Below are 16,983 nucleotides of genomic sequence, written 5' to 3' on the forward strand. Positions count from 1 at the left end.
GGTCAAGATACAACTACCAAATATATTAACTTCAGGAGAAAATAATTTATATCATTTTTTTAAAAAAAACTATTGCAAAGAGAAATCAAGTCTACACTTATTTTAAAGTGCAAGTAATTTATTATGGTGGATAACAAATTGCTAGAAAAACAATCCCCTTTTCCTAAAGCTTCCAAAAAGCATAATAGAAGTATTTTATACTAAAGTAGCAAATCAAATATAAAAACATCCCTTCATTATCTTTGTTTTCTTCCTTATAAATACTAAACCCAGCTCTCATCATGTCTAATTATTCTCACCCTCTCCGCTGACCCTGCAGCTGGCTCATTTATCATATTCTTTGTTAGAGACATCCTGCCAGATAACAGGTTAAAATGGCTTCACTGATTTATTCATAAATCACCTCCATGCTACTTTGAATAAATTTTATTTCTAAAGATTTGTATTAATACCTAAATACAATGTAAATACTGTATACAAGTGACTGAGCTATCAAATTTCCAAACTTGAAAAATTGGGGCAATATTTTAATTAACAATTTCAATTACTTCCAAGTTTTTCAAAATGCATTGGGTACAAATGCCATGTCAATATTGTAAAAAAATCACAAACAGAAGACTGGTTTGTTCATTTCAAATATGCGTACTTCATTTTACTCACTGTAAGAGTGCAAAGGATAAAAAGCTCTTAGGAATAAATTTTTAATTTTATTTTTCTCATGTTTAAAAAGCGTTATTTTGAGGAAATCGTTAAAACGAATCAACCATTGCTAAAACAAATACATTTTTGAGTGACTTAAAGAAACTATGTGCTATCATGAAAATATTTCTCCGGTCTCCAATTGAACCTGAATTCAAACAGTAACACCATAATTAACACCTAATCTAAGATACAGGTTTTTCTTCAGATTATAACCTGCTGCTAAATGTTAAATATATAAGCGTCTTTTTAAGTGATTCAAATCATTTATATTAATATCTTGCAAAACTATTACTGTTCCTTTCCTTTGGCAAACATTAAATTCAATAGTCATCAAGCAACAGAGGTCTATTAGTTCTGTTTGGCAATTCTGTAATCCCTCTTTAAGCTTTGGGTACAGGACAGGATCTTTCCTCAGTTGCTTCATTTCAGGCACAGAAAAGCCAATTAAGCTTGTAAGAATCTCATCAGCAAATTCAACTTCTAGATAAGCTGTGCCATCAGATATTTTTGCTGTTACACTCCAGAAGCCATTACTGCTTGTGAGATTTCCTGTAAGAGTTACTATAAATGCTTTGATTGTCACAGTAGTATTATCTCTGCACTTGCTACTTAACAGAACAGATAGATATGTAAAAGGAGCGGTATCCAAATCAACTTTGTGATATTTCTTCTTTACTTTTATCATCTCTACCTGCTCAGAACACAACCTGAATTCTGCGTTGATGTCTATTACTCCATCATTAGAAATTTTAGAGGATTTTTTACTGCCATCTAAATTCTGGGTGTACTGTCTTTTATCATTTGTAGCAAAAACTGCCGTGCTTTCTTCAAATATATTATACATTGCTCTTTCACAAGATTTTTTTCCTTGAACGGCTTCATTATTTATACTAGATTTAGTGTTCAGAACATGTATCTGTTCTTGCTGTATCTCTTCTACTAAAAGTAAGTCGTCATCCATTGAAAATCCATCAAAATCGCCTTCCATATTTTCTAAAACTGAAACAGTTCGTTGTTCTTCATTTCTTGAAATTGACTCTGAAGACCTTTGTTGTGAGCAGTTTCCAGAGCTCTGAGGAAAAGAAGGCACAGTAGAATTTAAACTGGTACTTCTTGTACAGTATCCACTTTCAGGAGGAACGTCATTTATCCTTATTTCATCATTTTCTTCAAGAGTTGCCAAAAGCTCTTCATCAGAAAGCCCTAATTCATCATCAGGCCTTGCAATTTCATTTTCACCAATATCAGACCTGACAATGTTAGGACTACAGTCTTCTTCTCCAATTAATCTGGCAAGCACTCTCTCCAAAGCAAATGTCTCTAGAAGGCTATCAACTTCACCTCCCAATAATTTCACATTTTCTGGTTTAAGCAAAAGAACACCTAAACGAAATGCAACTTTCCCTTGTATCATAATTTTGGTACCTGGAGGTAGACCACTATGGAGTTGAGGAATAGGTTGATATTCCATACCTTGGATATGATGTATACCATCAGTTATTTGTAGCAGAAGCATTCGAGTAGGATTTTCCTCCCATGACCTCAAAGATCTTTGTGTATAAGCAGTTACTTCCTCATTTACAGTGTTTTTTCCTCTTATTTTTTGCAACTGGGAATAAGCAGGCTGACTCACATCAACAACTGAATCAATTTGCACCGAATAAAAGCCATTCAATTCTCCTTTTGGATCATTTAAAATGAATTGAGGCAGAACAGGGTATTCAAGATCTCGGAGATCTGTAAGAAGCCATTGCTCAAAAACTTTCTTGTTAATAGCAGCCTGAGCCAAATTGCTTCCATGATGTCCTCTTTCAATCCAATCAATACAAGCTTCTAGCCATCGAGTTGGCACTTTCACATGCCAGGTAGATAAGAGCCAAGTTTCCACTCTTAGTGCAACACCTGATGTGGCCATTTTCTTCTAAGATAAAAAAGGGAAAAAAGGGTTTTTTTTTAAAAAAATGGCATTACATAAATCTTTGGGGGTTGTTAGCAGATTTTTTGTGCATGAGTTTCATAAAACTTTATTCTATTCTAACTCTGATATCGTTGATTTTCTTAAATTTAACAGCATGGCAGATTATTTCTAATGAACAAAAGCAATATAATGGTGTCCCATTAAGAAACTCATTTATAAGGCGGCTTGCTTTTAATAAAACACCCATAGAAACCCGCAGGAAGCACTGGCATCCAAATATATTCACTGAACGTAAGAGGATATAGTCTAAAAACCACACTTGGGACTGAACTGCACTATTGTCCAATTAAAAGTGTGCAAATCAATACAATTTTAGCTACAGGTAAACAAGATGCTGTTTTCGGATTCCCCTCCCATCCCTCAAGGCTGTTCGGTTTCAGTGTTTTTGGTGAGAAACCCAAAGACTTTCTCTTCTCTTACCACTTCTGCGAGAAGAACGCGCCCATATAACCTCAAGGCCCCAACCCCACGAGGTGAGGAGCACACGGTTCTCTGGTTCACAAAGCACCGATGTCCGACCCCCCCCCTTCTCCCTCCTCCTTTTGTTTTAAGCGCCAAAGCGGACCGAGAACCAAACTTCCTCAGCTCTCGCGAGAATTCCTCCCCCTGTCTATTATCGACTGTGAGGATGAGGCGGAGTTTTCGCCGACGCCATTTTGTTTTTCCCCTCGCGCGCGCTGATTAGGGTCAATTTTGCTCTCCTTGAAGCAGCGGTAACGACTGTAAAGCGGTTGGGATCGATTTTTTTTAACGTTCTTTCCCCCCTCCCCCCCACAGTAAGTACCCACTCTCTAAACAGGGGCGAAAGGAAAGAGAAAAGATAGGTAGAGGGAGCGATAGAGATATACATAATATATACAGGCACGTTACAGTGTCAGCCGCTTTAACGGCCTGAAGCAAAATTAGCTGTAGCGGCGCGCCGACAGTTGCAGCGGTGGGCGGGAGTAATATTCAATGCTGTTCCCAGGTAAAGAACGACACCTGTGACAGCCAATAAGGATTCAGGAGTGCAGCTGGCGAGCGAATAGGAGCGACAGTAGCGCGGTGAATGTGCGCGCTCTTGCTTTTTGAGCTCTTATCGTACTCGGGAAGCAGCTTCGGCGGCGTTTAGTCCGCTGCCTGGTGAGGAAACCGGGCGAGGTTACCGGACTGACCGTTAACGCCCTTCCATCTTTTTGTTGGTGGGAACTACATATGTAGCGTCCACATACTTAGGCCTACGAAATTAACCGGTAGGTGTTTAAAATGGGCAAATGCCTTCGGTTGAGGGGTGGGCCGGTGTTATTACACCACGGCGAGAGAGGCGCTTTTCGGCCTGCGGCTATCCTTAACCCTCCAACGTTGATTGCGAATGCCGCATGGCTGGCAAGGAGGTGACGGGCTTCCAAGCCCGATAGTCCCCAGTGCCTCCTGCTGCAGGAATCATGGCGGCTGGTTGTAGTTGGGAGGGGCGAGGAGGAGAGAGCGCGAGGCGTTCCCTTCTCTTGGTGGCCCCGTCGGTTGGGACGGATCTCGGTAGGCCCCTGCGCCCGCTTCGTCTTCCCTGGGAAAAGGAAAAAAAATAGGGGGCAAAGAAGTTCCAGGCATCTTTTGTGTCTCCTTGAATCCCGTGTTTCTGGAACTGCCGCGTGGCGGTGTTTCTTCCGCTCGGGACTCCTCCTTAGCAGCTCGTGATCGCCATTACTGCTCAAGCTGGCGTTAAATCCGCCATTTTTAGTTGGCATTTCAGCCGAGGTTGTCCGAGATTGTCTGGTCGCGGCGAGGCTTCACCTTTTGTATCATTGAGTGGTAGGGAAGGAATCGTTTAGGATAAGGTGGTTAAATCAGGCCCGCCTTGTCAGAGCCGGAAACGAGCCGCTGGTTCCTGCTGTCCATCCTGCTCGCAACTCGCGTGATTGAGAAGAGAGAGAACTGGAGATCGGTTTTGAACAGAGCATTGCTTTATTAGCCCAGGCACCTTTTCTTCGCAACCAGGGCTTAGTTAATCATGCTTGACGCGTCCTCTCTAATATAGCTGTTGCTCCTGTCGATTACTAAAAGGACTGTAAATAGCATTTCTCCCCCAAGCAAATAACCAAAATCCTTTGTGTGCAGTGGGCATATATTTTACCAGTTGTAATGAGGTTGTATTAAATTTGAAGAAATATTGTACTTTGTAGCAATACCAGGCTCATTGCAATTTTAAAATTATCGATTGATTTTTCTTATTTCAGTGTTAGAACATTTTGTGGCTTAATTGTACATTAATTGCAAGTTCATCTAAAAAAATTCAGATCATTTAATTTTACAGTTCTGGCTTGAGTTTGCATTCATTGTTCTTCCAAGATGAGCTAAAGGGCAATTTAATAAAGATTAATATAGAGATTATATAAAAACGTATATTACATATGCTGGAATTTAGTACCATGACCTGATCCAATGTTTGGTTGTTAAAAGAATTATACATATATAGAAATAAATTTTAGCCACCAAAGCAGGCAATCTGCACCTCGTGAGAAAAAAAAAGCAGAATGTGATGTTTTTCTTAATATTTGTGCTTTCAGATTGAAATTAAAATTGTTAAAATTAACTTCTGCCTACTAAAATACATCATGGTTTGTTGATAAAGTTAGTCAAAGGAATAAATGCTGCAGAATAGCAATATATTTGCTAAAACATATTTACTGATTCATTTTTTATGTTAATTCTTGCAGCCTAACCTAAATTGAGAGCCAGTTCAGTTTAGTGGTTAGTGCTGGACTAAAGCCAGGAAACCTGAGTTTTGTCCTACTTTAGGGGGATGGAGGTCAGCAGAGTGACTTTAGAGTAGTCACTTTCCCTCAACTCTAGGAAAAATGCAGTGACAAATCACTTAGGAAAATCCTTGTCCATGTAGTTGCCAGGAGTCAAGACTGACTTGATACAAGCACTCCCCTGTAAATTAACAAAATCATGCCTTCATGTATGCTGCTTTTCATAGGCTACGTGACTGTTGATCCCGCCCAGAAGATTTACTTGGCAAAGATATATAATACTGGTAAGTGCTGGCAACCCATTGCTAACCTCTGTCATGTTATCTAAGATTCTGTTTGAGCACTTCGGTATATTTATATTTAATTGGTTTTGTCTTCAAGTTTGAAAACAATGGAGACTGAACAGCAAGAGGAGACCTTTACTAACACAGAGACAAATGGTAAGTTTGTAAATGATAAAATAGTAAATTTACAATACTAATTATATAATAGGATTTATTATGAATCTCATAACAGTTACTGGAACTTGAAACATGCTCCCTGTATTCCAGGTGAGGGTTTGGGGATTAGTGTAAATTTGTTTTGCTGCCAATTTTTCTTTTTCTAACACATTCACAAAACCCTGTTTGAGATTTCAGACTCTTACATCTTCATTTTTATAATTTTGATTTAAATTGAATTTAAAAACCTGAAAAAGTTCATTTAAGTTCATTTGAAATATTTATCTTCCCCAATCCTAGAGGGCTTTGTCAATGCTCTTTTGGTAATGGTTAGGTATATGATAGATAAATAAATTATTGGTGCATGAAATAAAGATGCACGTGCTTTCATGCTTCAAGAAGCCATTAAAAAGCATTTTTATAAACAGCTTATTCTCTTAAATGTTAGGCAAACGACCAGCTGAGGATACAGAAGAGGAACAGGCCTTCAAAAGGTCAAGGAACACTGATGAGATGGTGGAACTGCGCATTCTGCTTCAGAGTAAAGTATGTTTATTTCCTAATTTACTGACTACATTGACCTCCTATCTCTCCCCCCACTTCCCAGTTTATTCTTTATTGAAGCTATTTAGGAAACCTTAAAACTACTTCGTAACTTTTTTTTTAGAATGCTGGAGCAGTAATTGGCAAAGGTGGCAAAAATATTAAAGCACTTCGTACAGACGTGAGTATTTATAAACTAAACCCTTATTTTGCAAAACATAGCGTTAAGAATATATTTCTAGTCATGTATAATTTAAGTAATAGGCTAGTCTAAGCCATTTGTAATCATCTTTAAACTCAAGTCTCACAATTCATTCTTAGAATTAAAACAGAAAGTAATATGATGAGATTCCTATCCTTTATTTTACAGTAACTTTGCAAAGAGTGGTAGCATATTTAATTTTTTATACTTGAAATTTTGTTAAAAATAGTTGTTTTTAGAAGACATTACAGATTACTATTCTTTACTTAGCTATACAATGAGTTTTTTTCACCAGGCTTATTTCTCTAATAGAGAAAGATTCATAAGAGTATTATATATAGAAATAGCATGGTAGCTACATTCTCATCTGGAAGGAATTTTACGTGAATGTAACTTTAAATATTTTTACACATTTTTAGTGGGTTGACTCTTGTGAATAGACACGTTTAGCATTATCTAAGCTTTATAGTTTAGCACCAAACTTTGTAAAAAGCAATATCTTTATTGTGCATAATCAATTTTTTCAATATAGTAATACTCGTATTTAATGAATTATTTGGCACTACATTGTTTCACATTGTGTTTGATATTTTCATTATATTGTAAAATAAACTCTTGTAGAATGTTATAACTGTCAACCTTTAGTTACTAGATCTGAGGTATAAGCAAGGACTGGGTAGTAATCACTTGTACATTAACTGACCTTTCTGAAGCTAGTTTACTTAAAATTTCACATACCTAAATCCAGATTTCATACACACAATTCCTGGATTAGTAGTGGCTTTCCCTATTTCCCAGGATTTCAGAAAACTGAATCTCTACAGATCTTGTGTCTACCCTCATGAGCCAGCCTGCTACTGCAACTTTTAACTTTCAAAGTAGTTTAGGCCAAGTAACTCATTATTACGTCCATAATTGTTAAGCCACAGTCAATGTAGCTATCCGTTATTGTGTTAAGTCTTCAGAACAACTTAAGCTTGTAATGAGTATAGTTTGTATTAAATTAAAATTTATTGCTTTTCCCCCCTCTTCCCTCTCCTTGTTTTTTTGGCCATATATCTCTCCGTTGCCCATGTACTGGATCGACTTGCCCCTGCGTTGCCCACCATGACGTTGGCCCATCCGCCCCTGAACGCCCATGTGAAAACCCTGGTTGGCTATGCCCAAAAATGTGCTCGTTGCCAAACGGGTGCCTTACTTGACAACTTCTGATTGAATGCCCATGCCCATTGCCAACATCCACGAACGCCAATGACCAATGCAGTACAATGCCAGTGTTTCAGTCCCAGACAGCAGTGGCCCCGAGCGGTATGTCCCAACAGTTTATGCCTCACTGCCTGATTAGAAAGAGAGAAATGTATATTATTACCTGCCTTTTATATAATTAAATAGTATCCCCGTAGACGGTGTATTGTTTTTAAGTTTTCTGTCTTATTTTCCCCATTAAGTCTTTTTGTCACTGAACTTTTACATGAGTTGCCCGCCCAACAAACCACTAATTTTATTTCAATGGAAGGAGCACAGCTTCAATTGTATATTTTCTGCATTGTAAATCAGATTGTTCAAAATAGTATCTCGCTCTGCTCTGTCTTTGTGGCCCACCTTGCTCCCTCAGCATTGCCTGTTCATAATTTTTCTGATGAAATGCTAACTCCTGGTTCACTCTCCTTCACTTCTCATTTGTGTTGTCTTTTTGTCTTGCGTTTGTATTTCTTTTCTTGCAGAGCCCATTAGTAATCTAATTTTTAACTGGTCTCATAACCCTATTCCAAATACAGTGTTCACCTCTTGCATATTCACGTTCCTTATGAGAAGGTGTGCCAGTTTAACAATGTAATAGTGAGGGTGTCCTAAATTAATGGTGGTGGGGAACATGAATATTCACTCCTGCTTTCAATTCTTCATCAGTATCTTGTCCACTTAATCTGACTCCTTCTAAGAAAGTCATTCGCTATCTCCCAAACCTTATTTTAAACTTATACCATTTATAATATTGGGCATAAACAAAGGTGCATGTTCTGTATCTTCAGTAAACAGAATTAAGTGGGGAATATTAACTGTAGTTTCTGTTCTATGAATTGATTTATAATCTGCATACATATGAATATACAACTTACTTCATTTCTCCCTCCCCTCTTTTTGTAACAACTTGATGTGATTTAACAGTATACTGAGTATAAGTGCAGATATTGAAACAATTGGAGAAATTCTGAAGAAAATTATCCCAACATTGGAGGAGGTGAGTATTCATCTATTTCATATTACATAACCGAATCTTTAGATCTGGATGCACATCTTTTGATAGTGAATTTTACCAATTAACACGAGAAAGCGTGTCTAAAGATGGTGGCACATATGGAAAATTTTTATATTGGGATTACAGGAACTAGGAAGTTCTCTTCTGCCAATTAAGGTGATAACCGTACTTAGTTCAGTATTGAACTGATTTGACAGCCATTTTCCAAGACCTCATAATAGACATTTTCTATCCATCTCCATTAGCAAAAGCATATCATATTTTAACATTTCAAACACTAAAGATCATTGTCTAATCATTCATACATACATACATACATACATACATACATACATACATACATACATTTGATGTAAAAAATAAAAACATCTTTGGAAAATCTATTAATGTAAAGCCCTCAGCAGGATTATTTGCTTTAACCATCAGACTCCCAAAGCATCACAGTAGTTTGAAATTTAATTTTATTTGAATATGTTAACTGCAAATAACCAGAATGGGTTTCTTCAAATCACAACATATTTAATTTAAAAAACTAAATCTAGACCTAGTAGGTGGGGAGTTCTAGAAATTAGAAGAAAACAGCATGTAGCAGCACTGTTTTAATTCAACATACATAACACTATATTTTAAATATATACTAATTTAATGTTCACATCATTGCCTTGTTAATTTTTTACATCTTGTGACAGTACCAGCATTACAAAGGAAGTGACTTTGACTGTGAATTGAGACTATTGATTCATCAAAGTTTGGCTGGAGGAATTATTGGTGTCAAGGGAGCTAAAATCAAAGAACTTCGAGAGGTAACAAAGTTTTCAATTGAAAGTTTTAAAAATACTATATTCTCAGCATAGATGTAGCCAGCTTTCTTGCGTATTTATTTCCAGTGTGTCTATACCAGTCCAGTTACATATCTGCAGGCTTTTTATAAATTGAATTGTAAAAATTTTGAAAAAATGCTATCTGTAATAGATTAAATAAGAACTCAAATTAAGTCTCCAAAGACCTGGAGAAAAACTATTTTCTGAAAGGTAATATTGGTGGAGAGAGTATTCCAAAGAGTAAGGACAGCAACAGAGAAGCATTACTTTCAGAAACCCACTTTCTGAATTAAGTAAATTCAAAGCAAAATGAATAGGTCATTCAAAATCAGCTTGGAGGAGGCTGTCCTGCAGTTATTTGGTATTTACCCTGTAAGGATATAAAGGTTAAAACTTAATTCTATTCCTAACACCTGTTGGAAGCAAATGCAGCATCCAAAAAGTAGATATTCTATTGCTGAACTGGCTTGTATCATCAATTTGTAGACTGCTGCATCTTGCACCATTGCAGTTTTTGGGTAATAGTCAGAAATGACTTGCTAAGTGCCAGAAATACAATAGTCTGCTGTATGAAGTGAAATTACAAGAATAAAACCTCAAAGCTAACATTGTAAATACAGGTGAGATTTAGTGTCGACTATGCTTGTAGAATATCAACCTCAAAAAGTCTAAATATTTTATAATATATGGAAATATATTCAGTGAAAGAAAAGGAGAAAATTCTACCAAGTACTAAAATTATCATAGTCTCTGGGAGTGCTGGATAGCACTAGACTTAAACCTAATTTTACAGATGAAATTTATATTGCTTAAAGTTTCTAAACGTTTTCTAGTTTGGTTTGCTAGTGTACATTAGCAAGTGGAAACAACTCATAGTAATGGCAGTAGTTTATGTAGCCGTTATTCTTGGTAGTCTAAAGGATCACTGAATATTATGCCAATTAAAATAGTTAAAATATTAATTCAGGGAACACAAAAGTCATGCCTAAGTACTATGTCAAGCAGCCCAACTGAATAAATTTTGCAAAAGTATTAATGATACTTTATTGTATATAAGGAACCTTTGGCACTAGAGACCAGGGTACAGATAATTCATTTCCATTATTCAAAATAGTGGCTGAGCAACACAATAAAAACTGCATTATAACATGCAGCTCTATTTTAGATTTTTAAATTTGGAGATATTACTTTTATTTCATGACGGGAATATGCTACAATAGAATTTCTTTAACATTCATGTTCTGATACGTCTCACCAGTATTATCTTTCTGAATTAATCAATTCAGTAGGTTAATTGTTCTGCCAGGTCATATTCTTTTCCATGCTATCATATGAGATTCTGTACATTGCATTACTTTCCATTCCATGCTGTTATAGCATCTGTAAAAGATACTGTCTAGAATTATAACTAGTAGTAAGGATTTGGTTGAAGGTAACTGAAATGAAATCCTTTACAAGCAAAATTGATTTTTCAGTTCAGATGTAATGGAAAAGTCTATTCTAGAGAGGGTTTAATAAAGGTCAGAGTTTTAACAGCAGTATTAAACATTGCGGGAATACGCTAGGAAGAAGTAAGAAATACATTATTAAACGTGAGGAAAGTAGGATTTGTTGAATATGTTCATAGTCTTGAGTTATTTGTAAAAACAATAAAAGTAAAGGTATAAATAAATAAAAATTACTGACTTAAAAGTTTCTTCATTTTCTTGACAGAACACTCAAACCACTATTAAGCTTTTCCAAGAATGTTGCCCTCATTCTTCTGACAGAGTGGTACTAATTGGTGGAAAACCTGATAGAGTTGTGGAATGCATCAAAATAATACTGGATCTTATATCAGAGGTAATTTAATTCAGAACACATTTGCATACTATGTATAAAGTATATTTAGAATTGAATATGTAGGCATATAATAAAGTATAGAAAGGCAAAACTGTTTAGCTGATTAGATTTTAGATTAGACACTTCTACAATAGATATTATCTGGTCAGTACTTTTATTGCTGTTTTATTGTTTCTTTGTAATAGTACAATCAGAATAGTATATTAAGAAGCAAATGCAACACAATGTTAAAAAGGTTTTAAATGAGATGACTGAATATATTGAGTTATTTGTTTCTCTTTTTTATATTAGTCACCAATTAAAGGACGGGCACAGCCTTATGACCCCAATTTTTATGATGAAACTTATGACTATGGTGGATTTACAATGATGTTTGATGACAGAAGAGGACGTCCTGTGGGATTTCCAATGCGGGGCAGAGGGGGCTTTGATCGAATGCCTCCTGGCCGTGGTCGTCCCATGCCTCCACGAAGAGATTATGATGATATGAGCCCTCGCAGAGGACCGCCTCCACCTCCTCCAGGTCGTGGTGGTAGAGGTGGCAGCAGAGCTCGCAATCTTCCTCTTCCTCCCCCTCCTCCTCCTAGAGGCGGGTAAGCTTTCTTAAAACTCTCATTAAGGATGATCTCTCTTGAGTATGTGTTTTTCAGCAGAACTAGGGATGGAGATAAAGAGATCACAAGTCAGTCAAAGTAGCAGTTTCTGCAAGTTTTAGTAAGAATAGACCAGGAATAAGTGCAACTTCGATGGGTGAATATTGTTCTAAATTAATAGCAGATGTGCCTCATATCACCAAATGAATTTGCTATTTATTTGGAGGGTCCTGTATTTTGAATTGTGAGATAGTGGAGAAAAGTAAAATTGCAATACGATGGAGATAAATATTCTAAATTATTTATTTTATATTCCTAAGGGACCTTATGTCTTATGATCGAAGAGGCAGACCTGGGGATCGTTATGATGGAATGGTAAGTTTGGCTTAATAGAATTAATCTGACCGTGTGAGCATACTGTTATCATTTTTCTAAAGACATATCAAAGATGATAGAATTTTTTTTTATTTCAAGCTAACTTTAAATTTAGCAAGATTTTCAAAATACAGATATTATGTTGATTATATGTATTTTTAAAATCAGTATGGTATTTGTGTAAGAAACTAGTTATACTTTCTAGTTGAAGAATTTTCAGCTAGTTTTAAACTTAAAAGATTTAACAAGTTTGAGAAAACAGATGATAAATTCTCACTTATTAAAAAACAAATATAAAATTATATTTAGGTTTTCAGTTCTATTGTTGGAATTTGAATGTTACCCCAAATGCAATTCCCTGTTTACAAAATTTCCCTGTTTACAGAATTCTCCCAAATTTTCTTAGCAAGAGAATGTAATGAGGAAGTTAAGATGTTGAAAAGGTAGATGGATTGTTAGCAGTTGCCCAGTTTTAGAGCAACTAATTCTGTACTTTGGAATGATTATTGCAGAAAAAACGTGTGTTAAGCAACAGTTTAAATGGCTATTGGTACAACTGTTTTATGCAAAGAAAGGCTTAAATCTACGGTTTTCTTCTTTGTGTTTTTTTTGGGTGCTATGGTGAGGAAGAATCTAATTCTCCTTGTTCCAAATGCCACAAAGTCCTCCACTACTCCTGAAAAGGGGGAGGGGGGCATCCTGAGGAAAGAGGATTCTGTCAATGAGATTCCTTTTATTAAATCAGTGACTTTCAGAATCTCTTCTATTAGGGACCAACTTTTACTTTATGAAATTGAAAAGTAAATAAGAGAATTTTTTTTGGGGGGGGGAGACTTGCTCTATATACATATAGAGAGAGAGGGAGAAAGAGAAAGCACACATTTGGTTTAATTTATAAGTTAATGCAATTTAAATCATTTGTATGTATTGTATGACTATATGCATGCATAACATAATTGATGTTCGATGTTCAGGATTTTTTCCCTTGAGTATGTAATAGTAATTTACCTGAGACATCTGAATATGGTGAGAATGTTTCGCCTTGTTAGTGCTGTTTACAGCAATACAATAGTATATGTGACTGAGCAGTTTGTTTAAAAAAAGTTATTGCTTTTCCTTGTTGCTTTTTATCATGATTCAGAGTGTTTTGCTATTGCTTTTTAAGTAAGACAAATTGTGATTAAGGGTTCATCAGCTCTGTATTTGTTTATAATGGAATACGTCCCACTGATTTAGTAAAACTTGCTTCCAACTGTATGATTGTACTTATAAGTCTTAAATGTTTAATCTGTACAATGTACTAATTTGCATAAAGCAGAATATGCATGTTTCTGGAACTATTCTGTCTGCATAAAATTTCAGCAGAATTGTTCCACCAAGAAAATATATGGATGATTGAGGTGTTGAAATTAATACTTTGCTTTTTGAATGAACATGTTTTGAAATCATAAATTGGAAGTTAAACTAATTTAACTCCAAATAATGCAGTATATTGATCCCTTTATCTCTAGCTAGGAGATGTATATTTCTATTCATTGTATAGCAAATTGTAACAGCATTTTGACCATAAGTGCTTGATTCTGCATTATGGCAGTCAGTTAATACACATAGGAAGTAAATATTTTGGATCTAGAAATTCACCCAGTAGTCTTTCATTGGCATTAGAAGAAGGAATGAGGTGATTCCTCTTTGATTTCCTCTGCAGCCCTGAATTGCTATCGTCCTTCTAAGGCTGCAGATGACCCTCACTTGAGTGGGAAGCTCTATTGGATCCAAAATTCTTCACTGAAGATTCTTTGTATTTATTGTATAACTGGAGCAAGTCTGGATTAATGAACATTGTCATAGTGTATTTCAGTCTGTAACTCAGCAATAAATAACATTTTGTGTATGAGTATGCTTAAATTGCCAGTATTTCGAGAGTGTCTTTGTTTTTCTTACTCTCTTATACTCTCAAGTCCTGTTATAACTCTATTCATCTGACATGATTAATAGTAAAACTATAGCTTTCATACACTTGTAATGATACTATAATTTAGAACTTGGCTTACAATTTTGCTTGAAGATCCTCACTGATTTCCTCCCTCCCCCCTTTCTTTGTGCTGTGTTCTGCTTGGCAAGATGATGCAGTGTCATGTCAGTGCTTGTGATGACATAGAAACACCAGAAATGGTAGGTACATTTTCTGTCTCCCTTGTAGAGTTAGGTGATTTGCTACAGTTCGTGAAAGGGAAGAAAAATGTCTTTTAAACATACTCTTGATACAAGAGAAGATTAATCAAGAGCTAATTTTACTAATAGCTTGCCCTAGAGAAAAGCTGATAAATTTCATTACATTTTAGTAATAAAGTAAAATCCAAAATCCTCTTCCTTGAATATAATTACCATTGAATTTGATGGGATGTATTTCTAAATAGGCAACTATGCTTTTTTGATCATGGTTTGTAACATTTCTCCCTGCAATTTCATCTTGAGATTATATCTGATATAAAGTCTAAATACATTTTAATGCAAGGTTCTCATTAGATATCAGCTTGGGTCTAAAAATACATGACATAAGATTCTTCCAACAATTGTCATTTTTATTTTGTGAAATACTTTTGTAACATTAATTATATAGCTTAAAATTGCTTATGTGAAAACTTAGATTTTGTTTTTCTCCCTTTTTTGTTAGTTCGAGGGTGGATCAGGTTATGGTAAGCTTTCGTGCATATGTATTGAACAAAATTTATTGTTTAGTCATTTAAAGGGCAAGATGCATACGTTTTAAATTAGACTATTCTTATGCAGGGGGTCGTGGTTCTTACGGAGATCTTGGTGGACCCATCATTACAACACAAGTAACAATACCCAAAGATGTAAGTATAACATTTACTTCCTTTTTACTTTTCTTGACAAAAAGCAATTTTCTAGGACAGTTTGTTATATTTACTCAAGTTCCAATACCAAATTCATATTTGACTCAGAATATGAAGAGAATAAGTGAAAATATGTTTAGTTTTTCATTTGCATGTACCAGTCATCATTTATCTTGTTTTTTCATGCTAATTATGAATTTGAAGTTACTAGTTCAGTAAAATATACTCTTATTTTCAGCTGGCTGGTTCCATTATTGGAAAAGGCGGTCAGAGGATTAAACAGATACGCCATGAGTCAGGAGCTTCAATCAAAATTGATGAACCCTTAGAGGGCTCAGAAGATCGAATAATAACTATTACAGGCACACAGGATCAGATTCAAAATGCACAGTATTTACTGCAAAACAGGCAAGTTGGCTTTAAGTTGATATTTACTAACCATGTAAATATATTGCTTGTATGTTTTTATAAAGAGAGCCTTTAGAGAGAAAAAAATCAGTCATACTAACTTCTCAATTTAGTAGTATGCCTTTCTCTTCTGTCTTCCATTCTGACTCATTGAAGAAGCACTCAAAACTAATCTTTCAGGAAGTGTCCTTAACCAAAGCAGCTCTCATTTCTCTGGTGAAAACTGCTGCAAAAAACCTACTTTAATCTTATATAGAGCCTGTAGAAAATATAGAAGATTTCAGTTGGACGTTGGTCTAGTTCTGTGTGGAAGACTAGTGATTTTGTTGTTTTTAGATTACTAAAGTGACAACAAATCGCAGTCTACCATATGGCACAGTCCATGCCTCTACAGGACAAGTTGAAAGCTTTTGTTGCTGTTAATGCAGCATTTCACACTGCTTCCTTTTCTGCCATGTATAACAGCTTTAGATTTTACATGCTTTGTTTTCTTTAACACCAACTATTTAGTGAGCATCTTGTGATGTATAACTTTAATTTTGCCTGTAGATTAGCTACTAATTATAAGTTGATAAATGCTACATATTATGTAATATAATTTTATATAATTTTATATTTGTAATGTATTTGTAAATATTGATTCAAGTTGTTTGTTCAACCATTCTAATACATGCTTTTTTTTCTTTTTCCTTATAGTGTGAAGCAGTATGCAGATGTTGAAGGATTCTAATGCAAGATATTTTTTCTTTTTTATAGTGTGAAGCAGTATTCTGGAAAGTTTTTCTAAGACTAGTGAAGAACTGAAGGAGTCCTGCATCTTTTTTTTTTCTTAAAATCTGCTTCTGTTTAAAAAGCCAACATTCCTCTGCTTCATAGGTGTTCTGCATTTGAAGTGTAGTGAATTTTTTGCTGTCACCAGATGTAATGTTTTATTTCTTTACATATAGGTGGGTGGGGCTGGGACAGCCTGCAAAACTAATATTGGTATTTTGAAACAGCAGCAGAGATAGTAGATTTTATTTTTATTTTTTCTATGTTGGTTGTAAACTGTAATGTTTTTTGTCACTTGTGAACCCATCTGCTTCATACTTTTTTTGTTTTTCAAATGGGGTAGTAAAGCTGATACTTACCCCAAAATCCATTCAATGCAGTGTGCGAAATGTAAGCGCTCTTTTGTAAAATGTTCTATGATTTTAAGAATAAATTTAGTGAAACACTTCTTGCAGTTCCTT

The 16,983-nt window shown here is 35.4% G+C and overlaps 2 protein-coding genes across 6 annotated transcripts; one reads left to right on the forward strand and one right to left on the reverse strand.

Annotated features, from left to right (window-relative positions):
- Positions 1-687: 687 nt before the first annotated feature.
- On the reverse strand, positions 688-3,697 carry RMI1 (RecQ mediated genome instability 1). 3 transcript variants are annotated; one of them, XM_081943474.1, is made up of 2 exons: positions 3,551-3,697; positions 688-2,623 (listed from the first exon to the last, which is right to left on the reverse strand). In XM_081943474.1, exon 2 carries the CDS (start codon positions 2,615-2,617, stop codon positions 929-931), a length of 1,689 nt encoding a protein of 562 aa, XP_081799600.1. In that variant the 5' UTR covers positions 2,618-2,623; positions 3,551-3,697; the 3' UTR covers positions 688-928. The 3 variants fall into 3 exon arrangements, with proteins under 3 accessions (XP_081799600.1, XP_081799602.1, XP_081799601.1); XM_081943476.1 differs by having other exon boundaries at positions 3,540-3,589; XM_081943475.1 differs by lacking the exon at positions 3,551-3,697 and adding an exon at positions 3,101-3,201.
- On the forward strand, positions 3,319-16,970 carry HNRNPK (heterogeneous nuclear ribonucleoprotein K). 3 transcript variants are annotated; one of them, XM_081943478.1, is made up of 16 exons: positions 3,319-3,456; positions 5,640-5,696; positions 5,794-5,852; positions 6,301-6,398; positions 6,520-6,576; positions 7,862-7,905; positions 8,764-8,836; positions 9,544-9,657; positions 11,389-11,517; positions 11,809-12,110; positions 12,431-12,485; positions 14,607-14,657; positions 15,160-15,181; positions 15,261-15,343; positions 15,582-15,751; positions 16,448-16,970. In XM_081943478.1, the coding sequence occupies exons 3-16, from the start codon at positions 5,804-5,806 to the stop codon at positions 16,479-16,481; spliced, it is 1,281 nt and encodes a 426-aa protein (XP_081799604.1). In that variant the 5' UTR covers positions 3,319-3,456; positions 5,640-5,696; positions 5,794-5,803; the 3' UTR covers positions 16,482-16,970. The 3 variants fall into 3 exon arrangements, with proteins under 3 accessions (XP_081799604.1, XP_081799603.1, XP_081799605.1); XM_081943477.1 differs by lacking the exon at positions 3,319-3,456 and adding an exon at positions 3,773-3,912; XM_081943479.1 differs by lacking the exon at positions 3,319-3,456 and adding an exon at positions 3,773-3,912 and having other exon boundaries at positions 16,508-16,970.
- The last annotated feature ends 13 nt before the right edge of the window (positions 16,971-16,983 follow it).

The sequence above is a fragment of the Natrix helvetica genome, assembly GCF_964273705.1.
Source record: "Natrix helvetica genome assembly, chromosome: 2".
In the NCBI taxonomy this organism is placed as follows: Eukaryota; Metazoa; Chordata; class Lepidosauria; order Squamata; family Natricidae; genus Natrix; species Natrix helvetica.